The 23,506-nt window shown below is 34.6% G+C and overlaps 1 protein-coding gene and 1 long non-coding RNA gene across 2 annotated transcripts in view; one reads left to right on the forward strand and one right to left on the reverse strand.

The window, feature by feature from the left end:
- Window positions 1-7,264: 7,264 nt before the first annotated feature.
- The window catches only part of LOC118269552 (homeotic protein ultrabithorax), a 128,838-nt gene continuing 112,596 nt past the window's right edge, over window positions 7,265-23,506 (forward strand). The window contains exon 1 of the mRNA XM_035584693.2: window positions 7,265-8,236. Within this exon, the coding sequence (XP_035440586.1) occupies window positions 7,774-8,236 (463 nt within the window). The 5' untranslated portion in view covers window positions 7,265-7,773. The remainder of the gene's footprint in view (window positions 8,237-23,506) is intronic.
- The window catches only part of LOC118269553 (uncharacterized), a 62,513-nt gene continuing 49,659 nt past the window's right edge, over window positions 10,653-23,506 (reverse strand). Inside the window, exon 4 of the long non-coding RNA XR_004783133.2 lies at window positions 10,653-13,734. This is a non-coding gene — a long non-coding RNA (uncharacterized LOC118269553). The remainder of the gene's footprint in view (window positions 13,735-23,506) is intronic.

Raw genomic sequence — 23,506 nt, forward strand, 5'->3', positions numbered from 1 at the left:
TTTTTATTGTATCTAGTTTACAAATGAAATTAAAAGTGATAACAAATTATTTAGGATTTTATTAAAAAAAAATTACTTTTAAAACCAGTCAAAGCTTAAAGAATAGATGAATCAACTAAATGCGCCCCTGTGCATGCACGCTCCGCCCATTACAGCAACAAAAGTTGGCGGCGTTCCTTCAAAATATCTCGTTTGGAGGCCATTTTGACGATCGTGTGCGAGAGAGATAGCATCATCGTCGCGCCATAACGACTGCACGTGCGTGAATGAGACAATTATGCAAAGTTAGTTTAGTTTTAATGTGACTGGAAAGTGCGTGGGGACATTTGTGTGTGTGTGCATTGGGTTTCATTCGGGTGGCGCTGGGTGTACGGACTAGTGTTCTAGAGTAAATCGGGGACCCTTTTTTTTGTAAAAATTTTTTTTGTTGCCATTTTATTATTAATTGAATCGAATTTTGTATTGAAATTTAAGTATTTTAAACTGAACGTTTTGTTTTTGTAAATTAATTTTTATGTCAGATAGATAGGTAGGTAAGTGATTAGGAAAAAAATATTTTTGGTGCCACTTAATAAATAGTATTTACAAATTCTTATTATTTATACTTAAAATTAGTTTTTGTATTTTATATACATTTTCAGTACTTACTAACTAAGATTTATTTTTACCTAAATATTATTTAGATTTAGCTGTTTATCTTAGCCTAGGTTCTTACTTCTTAGAATTCAAGCTTTACCTAATAAAAATTGTTACACTAACATAATGATAAGAATTTTTATTACGACTACTATTTTTGTAGCATTGACTCATCGTAGACACAGACCTATTTATCTCTCTGTGACGTCAGCAACCAAACATACTAAGGTCGGTAGTCGGTAGATAATCAGCTGAAAATATCCACAGAACATTACCATCCAATCCAGTACATTTTACTAGGGTTAATCCACCCACGTAGTATAGAAGTGACTTCAAGATCGTACTTACAAACCGCCAAATCCACATTTACGACACCTCCATTCATTGAAGAGTTGTAAGCATCGTAAAAGCTCGCACCATGAAGTGACGTCAACTAAGTACCGTGTCTACGCAGTCCCCGCGGCTACCGCTAGATGTCACTAAACACAACCGCACTAGCCCACCGCTCGTAAAAATAAATTTTATTGTTATGACGAAAATAAAACGCTTGTCGTCAATTTAAACATCATTTTACTGTGTAATAAGATTTATTTTACGATTAACAAGTGTCTTGATGAATTTATATAGCTGAATGATGAATAAAGCAATAAAATTCACTTTTATGTTCATGTTATCGCTTTTCTATTGGCATTTATGTCGCTTTTTCATATGAAGATGAGTGTTATGTAACATTATGGTGCGAACATAAAACTAAATCATTACGTTATAAATAGCTAGACGTTTGTTTGTTTAAATTGTCTCATTTTGTTTCTTGATAAGAATTTAATGAGGTGTAGGTATTTCATTCTGGTTTCTGATATCTTTCTTAGCCAAGTAAGTATATTGTTTACGTAGTTTAATGTGATTACGAACGTGCGTTTGTTTATCTAATTGAGTTATTTTTGTAAATGCATCGTGCACTGACCTTTTACGGTAACCTTCGTTGCCTGTAAGCTCTCTGAGCTTTCGTAAAGGTCTCGCATAAATGACAACAGATGGCACTGTAACAACCTTGGGTATCTATTTTTAAATTTAATTTATTTAAATGAAAATTGTCGACACATTTATGCAAATTCATTGCATATATGGTTATTTAATGTGATATGCTTAATAAACATTATAAATAATGACAACTTTGTGAAGAATTTTGTTTACTACGTGTTATGACAGATGGCGTTACAGTCGCGTAACTTTCATTCCCTTACCTTAGCTCTACAAGGAGTTTACCTAGTTTTATTATTAAATTAAAATTGTATCATAAAATAAATGTATGACATAAACGAGTACCTTAATAACAAATGTTGAAAAATAAAATATATATTTGTGAGTAATAAATCATAATTTTGACTGTTCACACATCGCTATCGGAATATAATTATTCGCTTAGAAAGATATAGTGCTAATAAACCAATAAGGCAACTATAAATTAAAATTCCATTATACAAAATCGATTGTTATCAATCCTATGATCATCAATAACTTCGAGTCAATAAAAAGGAAAATTACAGTCATAAAACGCCCGCAATCGAGTCAAACCAGACATTGAGACGCTGAGGAAGCGAGCGAATCGACGATCGTCGTTATATCCTCACACGATGAAGACATAAACTATCAACGACTCCTTTATCTCTATTAAACGGGTGATACTTTAAACAAGTCAATAATGGTTCAATAAACGTCTAAAGAACGGCATAATAACAATCCACGTGCGTTCACTGGCTGCGTCAATAAAGTTACCAATTTATATCGAGGTTTAGCCCCGGAGGCGTATACGAAATAATCTGAGCGGTGTTTACTGGGAGTTCTACAAACGGCGCAATTCACGTGACGTTTACGAGCATTCGAGTGGTTGTAAAAATCGTGTTTACGATGCGCGCGGGCACGCGTGCTTTGCGCCCGCGCCGCCGCCCGCGATGCGAATATCATCACATCTGTCGCTGAATGTGAATGAGATCTGCTTTTTTTTTTGTTTGTTGTGATAACGTGAACTACTGTAGTGGTTTCCCCAAATGGTTCTTTTATTATTTTTAGAATGCTTCCTGACTTCGAGTGGGCCACTTTTTGTTTAAGAGGATGTAGACATAAATGTTCGGGGATTTTTGAGAGGGTAATAAAGTGGTGGTGACACGTCATATATTTTCAGTAGTCAAGTCAACATTTATACGATAATCTGTGTAACAAATACTTGAATATAACTTTAACACCATAATTGTTTACTTAATCGGAGCGAAATACTGTCTTATTTCTTATATAGTTTTGAAAGTAAATACATGGTCTTTTAACCATAAAAACTGTAATAGATATCATTCACTTAAAATTCTTAGAATAAGAATGTATATGGTCCATAGAACATAACTTTCAATTACCTCTAACAGCAAAAATGGGACGATAAACAACTGACAATAGACCTCCATCATGAAAATTGCCTTAAGCAAACGTGTAATTGAAATAAACAATACGATAGTGCAAGTTATAGGTAACTTAAAAGGCTATAAGTTAAAGGAACACTAGATTATCACATGCTTTGCAAATTTGTAAGCTGTGGTTCAAACTACGAATACAGTCAACATAAATACTAGTGTGCCTGCATACATTGTAAGCAATGATGGAAATTGCTTCATTCATTTTGACGATACAAAATTGTTGGTAGATCTTGTTCAACATAGGGTACCTAATTGTTTACTAAATATAAGTAAGCAGATAATGGACATTAGGATTTTGACAAAAATTATACAGCTTCCACCATCTTAGGAAAAGCTGAAACTGATTTCCAATGACGGTTAAATTTGAAAGGTTGGAGTAAAATTCCCTGAAAATTTTCGCTATTAAGTAACCTTAACGGTAAGCCTTTTAAGCCTTAACGGTACTATTAAACAGTGGTAGGTAAAAGAAGAGTACGAAATAACATGAGTAGCCTGCCAAAAAGAAAAAAATAAACCTATAATTTACCATAACAATACCAATTGTCTTCTTACTTCCATCAAACATTATTTTCCTACCTGCATACCAAACTCTTTTGCTGTCTGTACATTGTGAAGCTTCATGGGTTTTTGTTACGCCCATTTGGCCGTAGAGAGGTAATTATGGAGTATTAAATACTACTAAAGCTCCTGAAAGGTAATAAATTCAAACCAGTTTATGAGATCGATCGCTTATTGGAAATATTTACGGTCTTATTGGATGGGGCGAATGGGAAATTCTTATTGGATGTGGGGAATATACTGAATATGAAACTGTCTAACGAAGTGCGTTGAACAAACTTCATTTGTGATGTTATGATTATAGGTTTATACATTGTTTTCCCACTTTTGTATAACAGTTTGTGTGTATTTTTGTGTAACTGTATCATAGTACCTATGTAATAACAGTTAAATAAGGGTCAAATTAAAGGGACCCTTAACTGACGAACATGCATCAAAAGACTGATGACTGTTGATGAAGCGAAAGCGGTATGTAAGATTATATGTCTCTGTCTACCCCCATGGGAGAGCGTGATGTGGCACCCGCTTGGGAATGGCGTGTATGTTATGTGTAAAGTCATATATGTATGTACTAACAGTAACAATAAAACTCTATCAGACACCTGGTAATATATACTACATTTTGATACTGATAATTTGGACATCGCTCTACCATCAAAGTTCGATTGGTGACCACTGGGGAGACTATTGAATTACGCCATCACTGAAAGTTGAAAATGCTTGCACAATTATAAATACATTGAGCGTCAAAGCCTTTCTTTCAGGTACTAGATCAATTGCAAAATAATATCAAGTCGGCGAATTAAACTTGCATATCAGCTAGGCTTTACAATAATGATTGTGTTTAGTACAGCCTTTTAACAAACATTCTAGTTACGAACTCGAGTTTAGACGTCTTTTTTAAATTGTTGGCAAACTTTTTGCTACCTTGCGGATTAACGAATTTCGTAGCTTGAATGATCCTTGCAGAAATCTATACATTATGGTCACAAAATATGGTCAAAATATTAATTTTACACGGTAAGATATCTGTTTTCCAAGATATCATAACACATTTTCAATCACAAGAACATTTATGCACATATATTATTTTCTTAGCAAAATAATTGCTACGTCCGTAGCATAATTTCGTAGTATTGTCGTAGCATTCTATTAACTTCCTTATTAGAACAGCAAAATATAATTTATGCCTATTTTTAATTAAACTCTTCGATTATAACTATTTACTGTCTATACAATATCCTACAGTACTTACCAATTAACAACTTTTAACAACAAAACAGATCTTGCGAAGCGGGCTACGAGACGAATTAAATATGACGGCATTTTACTAAAGTATCTCTTCATATATCATTATTTATTTGCTTGTAACACTGTATATGTATGTATCTAATTGTTTTACTCTAGAAAAACGTGCCACCATAAGGCAATACGATGGCAATCTACCCAGTATAAGTGCTACGGTGGTTCGTAGAGATTGTAGCGGGCTACGCAACTACGCGCTACGAAGCTACGAGATGACAATTTTGTTATAACTTGCAAATTAAATTGATTTTATTTTGAATAGTATATGGATTATAAAATGTAAACAATTGTTACTAATGGTGAAATACTTAAATGATTTTTTCGAATTATTATGTCGTTAAGAATTAATTCATTTTGTTAGCTCTGTGGTGACTGCAGGTTAGAATAAATTTGTCGCCTTACTTGTGGGTGTTGTAGGAGCCGGCTAAGGGACTATGTATTTGACAAGGATCAAGGTTTGACAAATCAGGGGAGCAGAGCTCTCTGAACCAACCTGAAGCTTTGTACTCTGTGATTTGCAACTTGCTACTGCTGAACGAAGGAGGCAGTTTGATCTAACTATATGGAAAAACCAAGAATTGAAGACTATTTCGGAACTTAACTAGAGTTCCTTCCTACTTATTAAGTCCACTATTGTATGAGCACATGAAGTGTTAAATAAAATAAAGTTTCTCTACTATCTCACCTGGTTGTAAGCAATGATGCAGCCAACGAAGAAGCACGTCTTCCTTGACCTATTCACTCGGGACGAAGATTTTGTTAGAAAATAGATTTTAAAACGTATCTCAGTGTTTAAAACAAAATGTTTTTGAGAGTCTAGATGATCATTTTATTATCGGAATGACAAATTAAAAGCCTATATTTCATAAAGTAGATGGGATAATGAAAACTAATAATAAAAATTGTCTTAGTTGGAATTTTGAAGGAGTTTACTTAAAGATTCTAGAGTATATATATTCTATTAAAGTATGTACTTTAATAGTATTTTCGTCACCACTACTGTTAGTTAAACAACTTACTTACTCAAGTATTATGTACAGTAATTCAAGAAATAACCGCTAATTGGTATATTGATATATTTTTAAAACTTGTTAGCTTAATCAGAAAGTTAATCAAACTTTTGCGAAATATATTGCGTTGTTTTCCGATTGCAATGATTCTTTTTTTATTTATATTCCTTGAACATTGACAACCCTGAAGCCACTATGAAACCATAATGTTTATTGCTTGAGGATTGCTGTAGATGAAAAACTATGGATCTCGAAGCATTTACTATTATGATATTTTTATGTCTTTATTACTGCGACTCGATACAAAAACTTTTATATGACCAGTAATCTAGATCAGTATATTAAATGACGTCGTCTAGGACGTGTCGGCATCTCAGACCCTAAATTGACCAATTACATGTGGTCACAAAAAATCGCTGCACAGTGCCCGTTCCCGTCCTTTTTATCGATAAATATTTGTTTAAAGAGGTGAGTGCAATAAAAATGCGAGCGTGTCTCTGGGTAGGCCGCACTACCACAGCCATTCATTCGTTTGATGACTTCATTTGGACGCGCGAACTGAGTGCTTGCGATAATGCGCTATTGTTTACCCTTCGATAGTGCGCCTTCCACTGCACGCGCCACACTGCGCGAGAGAGAGACAGACATACTATCTACAGCTCCGACGCCTCGATAAGCGTTCCGCTCCTAACCTTCCGTCACGTTCCCTCCTACGTCCGTCGCGTACGCGCGAGCGTAACAGCAGCATCACTCGTAAAAACAGGTAGTAGAAGAAATAATAATCATCTTTACGACTTCTCACTCTATTCAGCACCTTGTTACGATACTGCGCGCTCATTGTGGCACGGTCGAGGAGTGGTTGTAAAATCTTTTCTTTACTCGCCCGTTTCACTAATTGTACGTTTATGAGTTTACGACTTTTGCGGCTTAACTTTTCAGTTATAGTCATTATTGGGGTTTTGTCGATGCCTTTTTTTATATACTGCTACGTGGGTTGGCTAGTCAACTTTTATACTCACCAAGCACTACTGTAAAAGATGACACCTTTATGATTTATGATTTTCAGCTGATGTATACGGATTGGTGCGAATGTTTACTTACAAACTTTAGTACCTAATGGAACTTTTATGTCCAATGTAGTTATTATGAACTTCTAAAAATGTAGGCTAGTCTTAAGAATTACAATAGGTATGCACCACGTGCTTCAGGAGGAGTGATAAGAAAGGGAAAAGAGAGCGTAACTGATAATATTTATAGTCATTAGCGAAAAGGGGACGGAACAATCGTCGGTGTTGCGATCGCAGGCAGCGCGCGGGGCGGCGCGCGTGGCTCGCTCTCAGTAGATTGCGTGAGCCGAGCCGCGCCGGTCGCACACGGCACATAGTCGCGCGCTCCCGCCACACGCGACCAACAAACTTCGCTCGCGACACACGCGTCTGCGACTCACACATCGCGAACTGAAAATTTTAAGAAAAAAAATCTCAACACTCGCCACTTGTGCGAGCACTGTGAGACGACTCGGCGCCGCATACAACCGCTTAAAAAGTCGTAAAACCCGCGGCACGCGCTCCCAAGTCGTAAAATAATCGTAAAAAGTAAACACACGTCAACTGGCCTTTATCGCCAACGAAGCCCATTATGACGCTCGAGTGACGTTTAAGAGGCAATAAAATTAATAAAATTAAATTACATTGTCCGTATTTGGAGTGACATTGGCGGAGGTCGCGTTATCACGGCGCGTGGGGCCGCGATGACATAAGTGTTCCCTAACTGAGTGACGTTAGTGTCGGTGACTGATCAGAATGAACTCCTATTTCGAGCAGGGTGGTTTTTACGGGGCGCACGGAGTGCACCAGGGTGGTGGTGGCGGTGACCAGTATCGTGGGTTCCCATTAGGGCTGACATATGCCCAGCCACATGCCCTACATCAGCCCAGACCCCAGGACTCGCCGTATGATGCATCTGTGGCAGCTGCCTGCAAACTATACGCAGGCGAGCAACAATATGCTAAGGCAGACTGTTCCAAGCCAGGAGGAGAGCAACAGAATGGCTATGGAGGCAAAGAGGCTTGGGGCTCAGGACTAGGTGCACTAGTAAGGCCAGCAGCCTGCACCCCAGAGGCACGGTACAGTGAGTCCTCCAGTCCAGGAAGAGCCCTTCCTTGGGGCCAACAATGCGCACTACCCGGCGCCGCCACTGCAACAGCACAGCCCGTACAACACCAGCCCACCAATCACACCTTCTACCCTTGGATGGCCATAGCAGGTTAGTTACATTTTATTAGTTAAAAATATTTTGTCTAAAAACAGAAATAGTTTTACCCTACACGGTCGTTAATTTACTTAAAAAAATATACTACTTAAACAAGTATTTAATTGCTCAATAATATGTTGTAATAAAAATTTAAAACATTCAAATACTTATAGTCAAAAAGTAAAAGCTCTAAAATGCTGCTACACGATTAGAGTTGGACCCACAATCGGAAATTCCCATTCAAGTCTCGTAGGAAACCAATAAGAATATTGGTAGCAGGTAGAGCCGACAACTCGACTCAAGTGTCAATAAAACGCACATAAAACGAACGACCCTCGTTAGCACCTTATTAGTCAAGACAGATTTGAGTGCCATTCATAACTTTATTGTTGCCATCAACTCTAAGAATCTTCATTAAAATACTAATTTGTGACAATAAAAAATAAATAAATGTAGCCGTAGACTTTATTTGAGCCGAGTTTTATGGTTGGTTTTATATTATTTACTGCCTTGTATTTCAATTATTTGATAGATATTGTAGTTTAATGTGCCATTTTATTACGTTTATATGATATAAATTGTGGAAACATACGTTATGGTACTATTAGTGTTATAAAAGTCGTAAAAATACTTTAAAGTTGTTAAAACAAAAAAACATTTTTAACAAAAAAAAAACCGACTTCAAAAAATAAATATTCCAAAACAAATTAATATGCACTAAAAAGTAAAAGAAATAATTGCGTATTTTTCAACAACTTAATAAATCAACTAACTTTACTAACTCATCACACACATTATAATGTAAGTAGGTACAATTATTGTTATTTCTGGAGTCGGTGTCAGCCAACTAAGATAGGTTTGTTATTTACCTATTTTCACAACAAAACATTACAGTTTTACACCAGTTGTAAGTAGGTACTTAACCACCACTCCGCCCGTACCGTGCTAGTTGTTGGCGTTTCCTTGGCTGACACCGACTGTACCTACTTACATTATAATGTGTGTGATGAGTTAGTAAAGTTAGTTGATTTATTAAGTTGTTGAAAAATACGCAATTATTTCTTTTACTTTTTAGCATATTAATTTGTTTTGGAATATTTATTTTTTGAAGTCGGTTTTTTTTTCTTGATTTTTAGTGAATAAATAAAACGCACATAAAACGAACGACCCTCGTTAGCACCTTATTAGTCAAGACAGATTTGAGTGCCATTCATAACTTTATTGTTGCCATCAACTCTAAGAATCTTCATTAAAATACTAATTTGTGACAATAAAAAATAAATAAATGTAGCCGTAGACTTTTTTTAAGGAGTTCACTGGATTATCTTCCACATTTATGGTCAGTATTATCGGAATTTCACAAATTGGACTATAATATTGCATTTGTCAAACACAAACAGATTAGGTTACATATACATATAAATCAGACAGCACTCAAGCTACCCATCATTCTATACCAGATATGCTACCATTTCTGAATTATGGTTACTCAGAAAGATAAGCTAATATACATCACTTAAACTCAAACGCAGAGCACATTCTGATCATTTGTGAGGAGTTCCCTGGATTAATCTTCTACATTTATTACGTTTAAAGATATAATATTGGGACCACACTGACATCGTACTCTTTACTATCGGTCTATAACTGCCGGAGATATCGATTAACATACATAAAAAAAAGTTTTTGTTAATTATCTCAAAAAGTGCTGAACCAATTTCGATAAAATTTTAATGGAACAACGTCTGATGTAAGACCTACGAAATACAACAATAATCATCCAAATCAGTTCATAAACGACACAGTTATTCGCGAACAGAAATAGTAAATGTTTGTATTGATATTTGTTTTTGTTAATTATCTCAAAAAGTGCTGAACCAATTTTGATAAAATTTTAATGGGACCACCTCTGGTATAAGACCTACGAAATACAAAAAGAATCATCAAAATCGGTTCATAAGCGACAAAGTTATCCGCGAACAAGCATATATACGGTCGAATTGAGAACCTCCTCCTTTTTTTGAAGTCGGTTAAAAATCACTTAGTATGAGTAATTCGCACATAATAAATTATGTTTTTTGATTCAGATTCTTAGACTTTGACTAGTTAGATCAAATAACTAGTTTTTTATGGCTCAATAACTATAATAATTTCGAATCATAGCCAGACTGAAGTATTTCGGAATTTATAAAATGCTCATATTACTTACTCTACTCAATTATGGGCGCTTAAATTATAAGTTAATATCTACTATCAAATGCATTATTATATCTACGCTTGTTAAAAAAAGCAGCAACCTAAACCTGAAGTTTAAATTTTTGAATATTTGATGTATTTTTTATTCAAGTATTAAATATAAGAATCAAATAAAATTTAAATATCTCTAACTAGGAAGAATAAAAATTAATCAACCCTTTTTAACCGCTCAATACATTTTGTAACATTATAAAATAGTTTTATTTTCTCTGACTATATTTTATTGTTAATAAAAAAAAAAATGTTAATGATTTAGTATACAATCTTAACAGAACGTCTTCAGTAGCATTTTAGCGCTCAAAATTATGGCGGGAGTACACGGCGCGCCCGCGCCGAGCGGTCGGGTCAATGGCCCGATCTAGTTTGGGCGCATTATTATTAACTTGAGGAGTGCCACTGACCACTCGACAAATGACCACTCGATTATACGTCCGATTCCTTAGATGAAAGCACAAAACTAGATAATTAGTAGTCACTAATATTCTGCTAACGAAACCTTAAGTGATATGGAGACGATGTCGCAAAAATTAACATTTACGCACTCATATATTTATTACAACCAAACCATCACTGAATAAAATTCCAATTAAAACTTATGGGATTTGGTTTTTGTAAAATCTAATTGGACGTTAGATTTCAAATAGAGACGTTCCAATTGTACCTAAATTCTATTTGGAATATCCCATTTCATAACTGGTTGGAATGGAACCACATTCAAATTATGTATTTGAATTTAGTCTTGGAATCAATCATGGCCGCAGCATGAGGGACTCACCTGTACATTACTAACGCGTAATTAACGCAACGCGTGTGGTCCCGCCTCTCATAACTCATGCGACTTGATAAAATTAAGTAACACGGGCTAAAAAAATAAAACAAAAATAAGTAGTCGAACTGTCGGCCATATTTCACTCGGTGTTCACGCAACACGGCCCGCGAAACAATACAAGGACGCTTGTTGGACGTGGGCTGTATGAAAAGTTCGGGCTTGTCCGGCCTGTCCGCTGTCCGCCGCGAACACGATCTGCCGACCTGTGTTCGCTATCGTGAAAAAATGTCACGTGTCTCTATGCTGTGAATGTCCTGTAGAAGACAAAAAAAAAGTATTATTACATTACATTTTATATCATTTTTCCATTATTTTCTATTATTCCACATATCTTATCTTTTATTCTTTGTCATAAATTTATTACGATGATATTAATGTAGATATTACAGTTTAACATTTTTATAAAACCCGACAATATTTATATTTTCGGAATAGTGACAGATAATTTTCAATACCTTAATAACTAGCTATAAGTAACTAAGTCAATGACTAGATCTAGTACTTAATAAATAGGTTATTAAACTAACAAGCAATCATTTACAGAAATATCAAATTGCAACAGAAGTATCAATCAAATTGGAATGTAAACAAATATTAAAATGCAAAATGTCAGTTTCAACAATTAGTCAGGCCCAGTAAATGCTTGTCATTTTTACCGGTTATGTAACAAAAATGGGTACAAATAATCTGTTATTAAAAAGTCGTAGATAATCTAGGTAAAGAAACAGTTTATACTAATAACTAACTTACATTGATTGTAGGTAATAATATTCAGTAATAAAATTATAAATAAAGCTACTCTGAAAAGATTATTTTGAGTACAATTTTATATGACGAAGATTTTAAGTAAAATCTTTTTACATTACCTTTTATAATGCATTATTTTTACAATATTCAATCAAAATCTAAGGCAAAAATTACAAAAAACAATTTTTCTTTCACTAACTACAAAAAATATCGATAAATACACTCCCTTCCCTGTGAGCGCATTATAACGCCGAATTTGTTTGCATTCTTTTTCAGTACATTCAAGTTTAAACTCAACCTAACCTTACCAAGAGTCGAACCTATAATTTCTAAACAAGTTTCCAAATTGGCGACTGCTCCTTGCCGAGGGCACGGAATGATTTTAAATGTACCTTTATTAAAGGGAAATGAGGTATTGTAATCACAAGTTACTTACTTGCAAAGTATTCTGTAGTTACACGCTTCATTTCGATTTTATACTTGTTTGTATATTAATTTAAACGATATCTTTCCAATAAACACTTTTACAAAGTAACATTTTAAAATTTTAAATAAAAAATAATTGAATTTTAGTTTCAAATGTCTTATCCTCTCTATTCTTTTTCTATAATGATTAAATATTTGTAAAGTAAAACATTGAATGTCAATAACATGAGTAATTATTCAAAACAATGGCGAATATTAAAATATTCTTAGAAAAGTCGATAAAATTAATTGGAATTCGATGCACAAATGGTACATAACTACATAATAATTATACAATAAGTTGCTATCGTATTCGTAGTGTTGTGAACTCGTGAGCGCGCATTCGATCAGTGATACGCCACGAATGTGGCTCTACTTCGCACGGAATATTTTAGTTAAGTTACAAAAATTACAGAATTTCGAGTTTGTCTTAATCTTTATGTATATTATATTTATTTATGCAAGTAGTTTTCTTTAAAAGTTTAATATAAGATGTTTGGTTGATTTATTTCTTATTTTAAAGTAATTAACATTTATATTGTTTTATTGAATATTAAAATAAATTCATCATTATAAAAAAACATACTGCAACTAATTTAAATTGTACAATTCCAATCAAACAACATACTCGTATCGTCGTTTTGTTTCCAGTAAAAGTAGAATGGAACGGAACACAAAAACAAGTATGATAATAGAGTCACTTAAAAACGGATAACAGGCACCTACTCAATAGAAGCATTCTGTAATGGTACCCCACATTGGGCAACCCAGACCGCTATACAGTCAAAACAAACACCAATACACAGAAAAATAACAGCATAATAGGCCCCGTAACAGTCGCAAGCCATAAACTAATAATGGGGGAGATTATGTTTTATGGGTTTCAAGTTTTGAATACGTTAAAACTGTTTTTTGTTAATTTAGTGCAACGCATACCGTCCGCGAGACAGCACGTATTTTGCGCTGAACTCATTTTATATAAGAATAAAGTGTTCTAATTTCATATGTGCCGGGAGATTGACGGGTCCGTTATAGGAGGAGGTGTGCATGCGCTTGTTTCCCGCCTGTTCGCGCGGCGCGCCCGCCGCCATCTTGGATGAGATCGATCATAGGTGCGCAGCTGTGAAGTGATAAATATGAATCCCAACTGCTTCGTGGTGTGGACTTTCTTTTTGTGGAATCGTTGAAACTCACGAACATCTTCTCAGAAGCCCTGTGAGACAAAATTAGACGAATTAATCATTGTGAAGCTTAGTTTATAAATGAACATCTAAATGTGAATCGAAAACATCGTGTTATTTATGTAAACTTTTTGTATTATGACTAGCTATTTTATAGTCGGAAGGTAAAAAAACAAATTATCGCTTGTAAAATAGTTTTTTAACTAATTTTATTGCTATGATTGAGCTACAGGAAACGCTGCCAAACATTGATCATGCTTATTTCGTTCTCTGCCTCACGTAATTGATGTGGTAAAAAACCACGGGCCTATAAGCGGAGGCAATCAACAAAATAAGTAGTATACCCGGTGTTTCCATTGCCGAATACGTGGCCCTACATAATGTCGGCCAAGCTTGTTGAACACTACGTAGGCACCAAAAAGCGGTTAGAGGTAGTTTGTGAAGTATCCCTAGTCTGTTCGCTAGTGTTCATAAACGGCGTGACCCGACATAGGTTATTATGCATTACATTGAAAATCACGGGCCTGCATCCTATAGTTGCCGTTTTGTACCGCAATCTTTACAATTGCCCTGATACTTAGACATTTATTCCGCTTTTTCACAACACCTCTTTGTGTACTGAAACTTCTTACACTTTATATTAGTTTTACAACCGAGCCATAAAAATTCTAGCTTTGTTTCATATTAATAAGTATGAGAACGATGTGCTTATATTTTAATCAGTTCAAAATTCTCTGTAATTGTAAGCGGCAATCGTATTTTTAATTTTTATCGGGAGAGATAATCTTTTGAAGTAGGAAGTAATGAAACAGGTTTGAAAAATGTTACAATTTACTGCGTATTATTTCGGTCGTTCTTTTGTTTCGGAGCGAAGGCTTGTTAGGGTGCTCGGAACTTTTTTCCGACGTCAAATTGTCATATAATGCCAACATGAGTTTTGAGCGTACATGTGTAATTTATTTTCTTTGCTCGTAGTATGTAAAAATGTATTATTACACGTTGATCGGGCGGTCGATCGCTCGCTGGGAACGTTACATTGCTCCCGTCTTCCACATACAGCCGCTCGATGCGATGCGATTAAAGCTCAAGAATAAAATAAACCAATACCTAACAGAGAGGTCAACAAAATAATTTACAATCAGTAAAAAATAATTACAATAAACTTGTTATGTATTGCATCCGACGTACTGAATAAAATATCTAATGAATTGGACTGAAATACCAAACTCCAAAAATGTTAAAATGTCAGTTACCGCAACACTAATAAAAATCATTATCAATAATGTAAACAGTAGACACTAGACGGAATTAAAAAACCACGACAAAAATACCTTTATTACATTCTTATCAAGAACATTTTAATAATACAGATACTGAGTAAACGCGTTAATAATTCAGAAGCTACTGTGAACATATTTAATTTGAATTGTTTACTGATAAATGAAACTTTGAAAAACGGCTCTACATACATTTTTACATAATCGTGACTACCGTTTAAGATTTTATCGTTGTTACACTTTCTGCACTATTTCAAGTTAATAATTTCTCTTCAGCTGAACATTTACTTGTGATTGGATTAAACAGCGCTATTAATTACACTATCAGTGAAGTTATTCGCGTCGTTTAGCAATAAAAAAGCTCCGGTATCTGTCTGCGTATTCATGAGTATTATCGCTTCGCTTCGCATGGATGACTGTCCGAAAGGAGTGGATGTCTGGTCGGCAATTAATTGTTGCACGATATACAACACTGAGGTGCCCTACCACGCGGTATTTGAATATTAAGACACATGGAGAAATATATCGATTTCGTTATAAATCGAAAGCATATGAGTAATGCAATCGATTTATGTGAATGAGTCAGCGATCTCGATCTGTGTCACCATTAAATATGTTTGAATTTATGAGCTCTTTGACTGTATTTGCGTAAAAAGTCATCTGAAGTAGGTACCTATTTTTAAATTTAATTTGTTTCAAATTAAGTGCCTCATTCGATATCAATATTGATTATACAAGCACCTCACATCCGGCTAAGCGAAACTGCATCGTTTAATTTTTGCAACGCTAACCCGTTCTTAGTAAACTATTAAACCATATTTAATTTCACATAAACAGTGCACGGTAACATATACTTGGTATAAATAACTGCGCTGCATTCGCCTTTCATTCGATACTAAAAATCATATTAACCATTGAAATTTAATTTTTATTGCCATATCCTAAAAGTACATTTTTCATGAGCAAGGGATCCCGTTTACTCTTCGACCTGAAAGCTCCCATGAACCTTAAGTCTGTGTAATAAAGTTTAATATGGCATATGAGGGCTTGTGTTTGATATTTTAAACTTATTTCCCTGACATAGAGGGCTTCGTGCCGAAACTAGCGTTTTACAGAACAATGTGTCTTCTTTTTAAACTAAGTCGGTTAATCGTGCTTCCATTATAATTCTCACATAAAGTACCTGTTTTGTGTTATCTCACAATTGTTTGTAGGTCTATCGTACCCTAACGATATGTGACTGGGCACTAATTGACTGTTTATAAAGAAGTCTGAGCAATAATTCTATATCAATGAGGTAAACGACTTCAAAGTTACACATCGGTAGCGGCAGACATATTAATCGACTATAATATTAATCTGTATCAATCGGTTTGGGAACACGTTATTCTGGTGATTGCTCAGCGTTAGGACGTTAAAATATAAATGCTACATTAAGTGGGACGTGAATAGGTGCGCTCACCTCACTTTTATTGCACTCTCGCTACTTTTTAATTATCGTTGGTCAATCACAAGTTATATTACTATCCGTAACAAATCTACGCGATTCGTCGCGCCACTCACGAATTTGTTTCGGCTCTCATTCTAACGACCAATAAACTTTATCACACCATTTCAGTAGGAATCTCAATAATTATTCAACTATAAAACTTTATAGAAGTGACTGTTGTCGATGTTTTATCACCATTAACTTTCGTGAAAGTCGGTAACCTTTTGATATTTTAACACTATAGCGAAATGTTGTATAAAAATGTAATTATAAAGGAATTAAGAATAAATTTGAAGTTGTTAACATGAAAAAAGAATAGCATTGAAGCCGTTAACTTATAAAATTGAAATATTCACGGCGGGAATCAAACGGAAAGCTTGCGCCGGCGCCGTTCCCCATGATGTATGGGCCCCACCACATACTTAGCTAATAAACCCTTCCAGTTTAAGGACACACGCGATGAAATATATCCGTCTCGGTCTGGTAATCCATTTTATACTTTTCCATCGAGCATTGCTGATTTCAAATTTTAATTAGCACCTTATTCGCCTATTGTTGCTACGAAATTCCTTTTAAACAGAAACATATCTTCCAGTAGTTATGATAAAAAAATAAAATCATGAATCTCATTACACTCAAACATCAACTAATATTCAAATTAAGCAATTTCACAAAACTTTTTAATTAATGTACGGTAGCATTCACACACTTTCAACTATCATTGTTTAAAAACTATGTTCTAAATTCAGTCTCATAAAATATTATTTCATACAAAATTTTATTTGTAGAGCGAGATGACGATGTTTACCACAGTTCCTGCTCATAACCAAAATGGCCAGACTAAGGTCCGATACGGATCGAAAGCTCAACTTCGTTTAAACGTTACATGCGGGTAAAAAAAAAACGACGTTTCTATTATAGAAGGCCACTTTTTTACTATAGTCACCGACCAGAAACTCAATCGTAAATTATAATTTATTAACTAAGGACTACGAAATTAAGATATCCACCTTTCCGTATCTATGGCGGTATCCTTTTGATTATAAGTTTTAGTGCAACGTTGTTTTTCGAGTGCGGTAGACGTTACAGTGGCTGTGGGACAGTATAGTGACCGATATGCAATCTGAATTGTTAAACGGGGCGCCGTGACCTACCACAGCTCAATTTGTCGGCGGAGCTACATCAAAGTGTACTGAGCTTACGATTCGATGCGACACACGTATCGGTAATTTACGCATCGACATTGGCAGCTGTCATCGTTCGGCGATCATGTACCGGTGCCCCAGGACCAGTCATATACTTCCGAAGCGGACTCCACGCGCCAGTGATTGTGTTATTAATCAGTGATATTTCCAACTCTAGTTCTGCTATCGTACAAATTTGCTTTTACTTTTTCACACGCATCAGACGCGAGATGTATTTCACTGTCAACGCACGAATGTTGGAATCATCGGCGCTCGCGCAGAATTTTGATGAGAATTTCCTTCTGCACTCGAGATACATAAACATTATACGGCTCGCCGTCATGTTTACAACGGAAAATGAAATCGCGCTCTGTTTGCTAAACGAACCTTTTAATGCGTTTACAAAATTATAAAAATAATCTCCGACCTTATTGTTTAGTTTATAAGAAAACGTGGTGTTGAGCCTAATTTATGGAGTATTGTTGTATTTATGGAGCCTAAAATGTGTCAGTAAGTAATTTTAAGAGGTCAAACACCGATATTATGAATGCGAGCGCACGGAGCCGCCGCGAAAATATGTACTCTCAAACAAGTAAAACCAAACACAGTCTTAGCGCTCTTTGAATAAGTAGCCTAAACAAAAACCTGCACTTGCATAAATGCAAAACTGTGGTGTTGCGTTCACTATGTGGCTTATAATAATAGTAGAAATTAATTTTCAATTAAGTCGCCGGTAATTGTTCCATGAATAAATTTAAAGTTTGATGGGGGCAATTTTCTTCCTTATAACGTGTTACATTGTAAGTCACGTTCATATTTTCTGTAATTATTTAAACATCCTGCATTTCTGATAAAGGACTTAAACATTAATTAAAACAGCACTCCATAAAATGTGCCATTTAATTCAAGTTTTATTTTTTTACTTGCCTACATATTGGAATTATATGTTAAGAGATGTTTGTCCACTGTTTAAGGCGTGACTGATACCTATAAATTGTGTGAATTTCTTGTTGAGTTGCTTAAGGTGGTCTGTTACTTGGTGTAACGTAACAAAGTAGACCTAAATTCCTTATTAATTAGAGAAAAATGTCACCCACGAAGTAAGAATATTATTATACTTCACATGGGAATATTAACAAAAAACAGCTTCCGAACTAAAATGGCGAATAGCTAAATGCCACATAGATAGGTATGGAGTTCTTAATAAATGTAATTACATTCCTATATACTTCCATCATACCATGCCTAGTACAACTGTATTCATTTAATATTACGTGCAATGTTCGTCACAACTTGATTGACACACAATTATAAATTCAATCAAAATTATAAATTCATTAGTTGGTAATTAAATCTCTCTCTGCCTTGACTGCAAGCGTTTTTATAGTCACAATGAAAAGCTTAATTACAGATGACAAAATTTTACACACAGATTATTTCTTAAAATCAATATGAAAAATTACATAAAGCAACTCTATTACTGTCTACTAAACAATCTATAGCTTTAGAAGATCTACCAAATTTTAGCTTCTTTCAGTTATAATATTTTAAACCACATTATTCAAACACAATTTCAATCCTAACGACATTAAGTTTAGCACTAAAAATATCACAAAAAATATAGTAAGTACAAAACATTTTCGAAAAATCTCAAGTACGCAATTCCAGCTATACCATCTTTCAGTACGGTATCCAGGGCAAGGGGCGGTGACCTCCGCCCTTCCGCCTGGCCCGGTGACCCTGCTGAAACTGAAACTCGACGACTCACTAATTTTCACTCAAACTTTACTTCTACGTTCGGACAATTAGGTGTTAGGGTTCTAAAGTCTTGTTTTGGGGCTAGATTTGATTAGGGCAAGCTCGTCTCTTATTAAGTTTAAACTAGTTATAATGTTGACTTATGTAATTTATGTAAGTTGAGTTTGTGTCAACCCTAAGTTGGCAGGCTGAATAATGGTGGATATCATTTTGTTTAATTTTTTCTTAGTTATAATTCATTTTTTTTTATTAAAAATAAAGCCGTTTTAATACGCAATAGTATCTAATATATTATAATATTTAATTTTAATCATATAAACAAAATATTTATGAAATGTAAAATATGCGTATTAAAAACGATAAAAAAATCTAAAACTTCAAATGTAAGGAAGTTTGATATGTCTTAAAAGTAGCTCTACTTAGTAACTAAATCAGGCTCAACATTACTTATGAAGCTGATTTTATCTTTAATTAACTAAATCTACCAAATAAATTTATATTTAAACAGATAAATATCTTCACAGTTGATTTCCTTTATGATTTAATTATGCAAATCGTTAACAATTAGGTATTAATTTGTATAACATTTAATTGTTTTATGTACTTATATGACACTATAGAGACTAAACCTAAAATGAAATATAATATTTATAATGTAATATGTATAATATTTGTCAATATTACAATTTAATATTATACACGTTTTGCTTTTTGTATAACAAGAATGGACTTTTAGCAAAACAAACACTACAATATCAATTAAGCGAAATAGATTTCGCTGATTTAAATAAATTAACAATAAATTTTGGAGCCTATAGTCATTAAAGGGGAGTTTGATAATACCTGTCTAATTCACAGGTTCAGAATAGTTCACTAAAAGTTACGTTGGAACATAAATTATGCAGTTTATACAAATTTAGAATACATTTAAAAAGTTTTTTTGATGGAAAAATCTGTATAAAAAAATATAAATTATTTTTATTTGATTAGATACGTAAATGATGAATACTATTAAAACATTTTTTTCGCGTGCATTTGAATAAAAATTCAAAAGTTATATAAAACATATACATATTTTTGTTGAACATCGTTTTGTCTTAATAAACATCTCAATCCTCTTTTCTTTTTAAAACATCACAACAAAATACTCTGTTGTATGTAAATTGGATTGCAAGCTTTTTAAAAAAATATCGCATATAAAAAATCTTCCTTTCAATTTGGTACGTTAAGTTCGAAGCGCACCTCGATCGGTTCGGTAGCACTTGAATTAAGATAATGTTCACACCTGCTCGAGTCTGTATAAAACGTCACATTGTGAGCCGAACGCAGTTACCAAGAGCATTTTATGGGTTAGCTCCACCGGCCACCGCGGCATTGCGAGCCGAACCGATATCGCGACTTCACCACCGCATATTTTTACATTTCGACAAATTGTTACACTGCTTTAATTGATTAACCAACTTGTAATAATACGCATATATTCCTTACTTAAATATTATATACCTTAAAAACAATATAGGTTATCTACGGTCAGTAACAGTAACGCGTATTTCTATAAATAGCTCCTTACTTTGTACGTTATTTCGTATTTTGTTCTGCCATAAAAGATTTATATCGTGTCATAAATCATTTTATGATGAATTATTCACACGCGAATCGCTGTTACATTTTGTTTCTGGTAAGGAACCGAGCTTGTGTTTTGAAGCTAGTGCTTAGTACACACAAATATCTGTTCTTATGTTACTGAGAACTAATATTTATCGTTAGAAATTCATAGTATAATATTCACAGTATTGTTAAATATATTCTGAATTGTTGGGAAGGGTAATTTCGAATGTTCAGTTCAGTGTGCGTTAGGCGCTAGGTGCGTGTGTCGCCGAGTCTCGGTCCCTTTTATTGCGGTTCTGTTTACAACGTATTTTATAGCATCAGCTGTTTGATTACGTCACTACAGCTGGTCGGATTAGGGCTTCAAGTAATTCTCTAATAAAATATCTAGGTGAGAAAATTTGGGGCGGAAAAATTTATTGTTTAGTAACAACGTGAACAGGATAATATCGTTCGCAATTAAGTGTACGGGAAAATTAAGTTAAGTTATTGGGCAATTTGAATAGAGATAAGTAATTCTTTCTCTTGAAATTTGCTTCTGCGTTTTTTTCTTTGAGCAATAGAGTTGTAAAGACTTAAAAAAAAAACAGTTGTAACTGTAAAACCGTTTAGCAGGTACAGGTATATTGTTTCGTCAACGGTTGAATTACAACTGTTATATTGTTCAAAAAACGTTGCGTAATTTTTATGGTCTCAGGTGATTGTTGTCAATGAATAGGATCATTTAAACTGCTCTTTTTACGTTGAGGTTGACCATTTAACAGTAAAGTTCGTGGAATGCGTTTCCGTTACAAATTGTTAAGGAGTAGTACTTTTCAAACAAAATGACACCTAATCATCCACTTGGACAAATTCTTTGATATTACGTTTAATCATCGTTTTGCCAACTTGTCCAAAGAAACATCTATTAGGAGGCTCATAAAACATCACACTAAGAGACCACTGTACAGGGTGTGTAAATCTCTCGCGATCCTCTCTGTATTTTGTTACGTTTCCGCCGCGCTTCCTCGACTGACCCCTGTTATTTTATTATGTCCCCACCCTTAAAAATATTGTGGACACACCACGAACAATTTAAAGAGATATAAAAAAAACAAATAAATGTGACCACTTTTCTTTCGACCAGTATAATTTATAGAATTACAATCTAATATTTTATCAACAAAAATAAATAGAACGCTAAACATAATTAACATCGTGCCGCCAAAAAAAACAAACAAGTTACTTTAATTATTTAATTACAAGCAACAAAGTTTGTTTGCGAAACCTAAAAAAAAATAGCAATATAATAAAGTGCTTAGATTTTTAATTTAAACATAAATCAGATTAATTACAGGGTGTTTAAATGGTTGTGTGTACGGTAATAAAGAAACAAACTGTTGGTACTTGGATCGCGGCGACAATGTAACGACTCTCACGATGAAACCGGAAAACATTAAGGCGCTCACTGGACCTACTATTAGTTAAAATTTTATATCTTAACATCATAAAAATAAAATAGTAGAGCAACCAATTCATATGACAAATATGTTACACATCCTGTTTTGAGATACTATCAGCTTTAATTACTAATTAAACCTCTAATTAGTTGTCAGGAAAATCTTCGAGCCGCCCAGTAACCGAGTTACCTACATCAATAAAATGCAATTACAGGAATCGTATTACTTAATTAACGTTTGTGTTGCGTCACTTTATGAAGTAGCGATTTACGACGCGTAGGTAAATAGGCACGAACATTTTTACACGTGGAAACAGCGAATAGACAACGTGTTGAAGGCTTAATTGCACTCGTCCGCTCATCGTCCGGGAAAACATGCACTTTTCATGAAATAATACCTACAGTAAACATAGGGCATAATTTTCTTTATTAACCAGCTTAGCGCACTTAATTCTGTAATCACCGTATCAAACCGAGGTCTTTTCATCTCGTGTCGGGTAATCAAAGCAATTTCTGGACCTTGATCTTCAAAACCCTAGCTAACCTTAAACTGCTAGTAATTTTAGCCGACCAACCTGTATTTAACCCGCATGCAAATTATAATAAATTACCCGTACATTACTTGGTACGTCACATGATCGTGGGCCGCGCGGTGCGTGTGCGCAAGATTATTGAATCTGCGACAGTCCCGCCACGTCATAAATCGGTTGCGTCTCCCATTGTTCCTGGCGATGTCAAAGATCAGTAATTTACCTTTGTGGAGGTAGAGGCAGGTTTTACCGTACACTCTATCGGAGATTTATTTTGAGAATTTGTTGGGAAATGAAACACCTTTTATATAGAAATGTGTTAAAGGAAAATATTCAGATCATGATAGCTGATTAGCTTTTTGATTGATCGATATAAATGCATATAGTTAAAGCGATTACGAAGAAGCTTGTTGGTTAACAACCTGTTTGGAACCTCCGCATTTTTTCGAAGTACGAGCTACGGATTCTACCAAGCGTTCATAGACTCAAGGAGTTTTCCGCAGTACAGTAGAGATAACAT

The sequence above is a fragment of the Spodoptera frugiperda genome, chromosome 30 (assembly GCF_023101765.2).
Source record: "Spodoptera frugiperda isolate SF20-4 chromosome 30, AGI-APGP_CSIRO_Sfru_2.0, whole genome shotgun sequence".
Taxonomy (NCBI): domain Eukaryota; kingdom Metazoa; phylum Arthropoda; class Insecta; order Lepidoptera; family Noctuidae; genus Spodoptera; species Spodoptera frugiperda.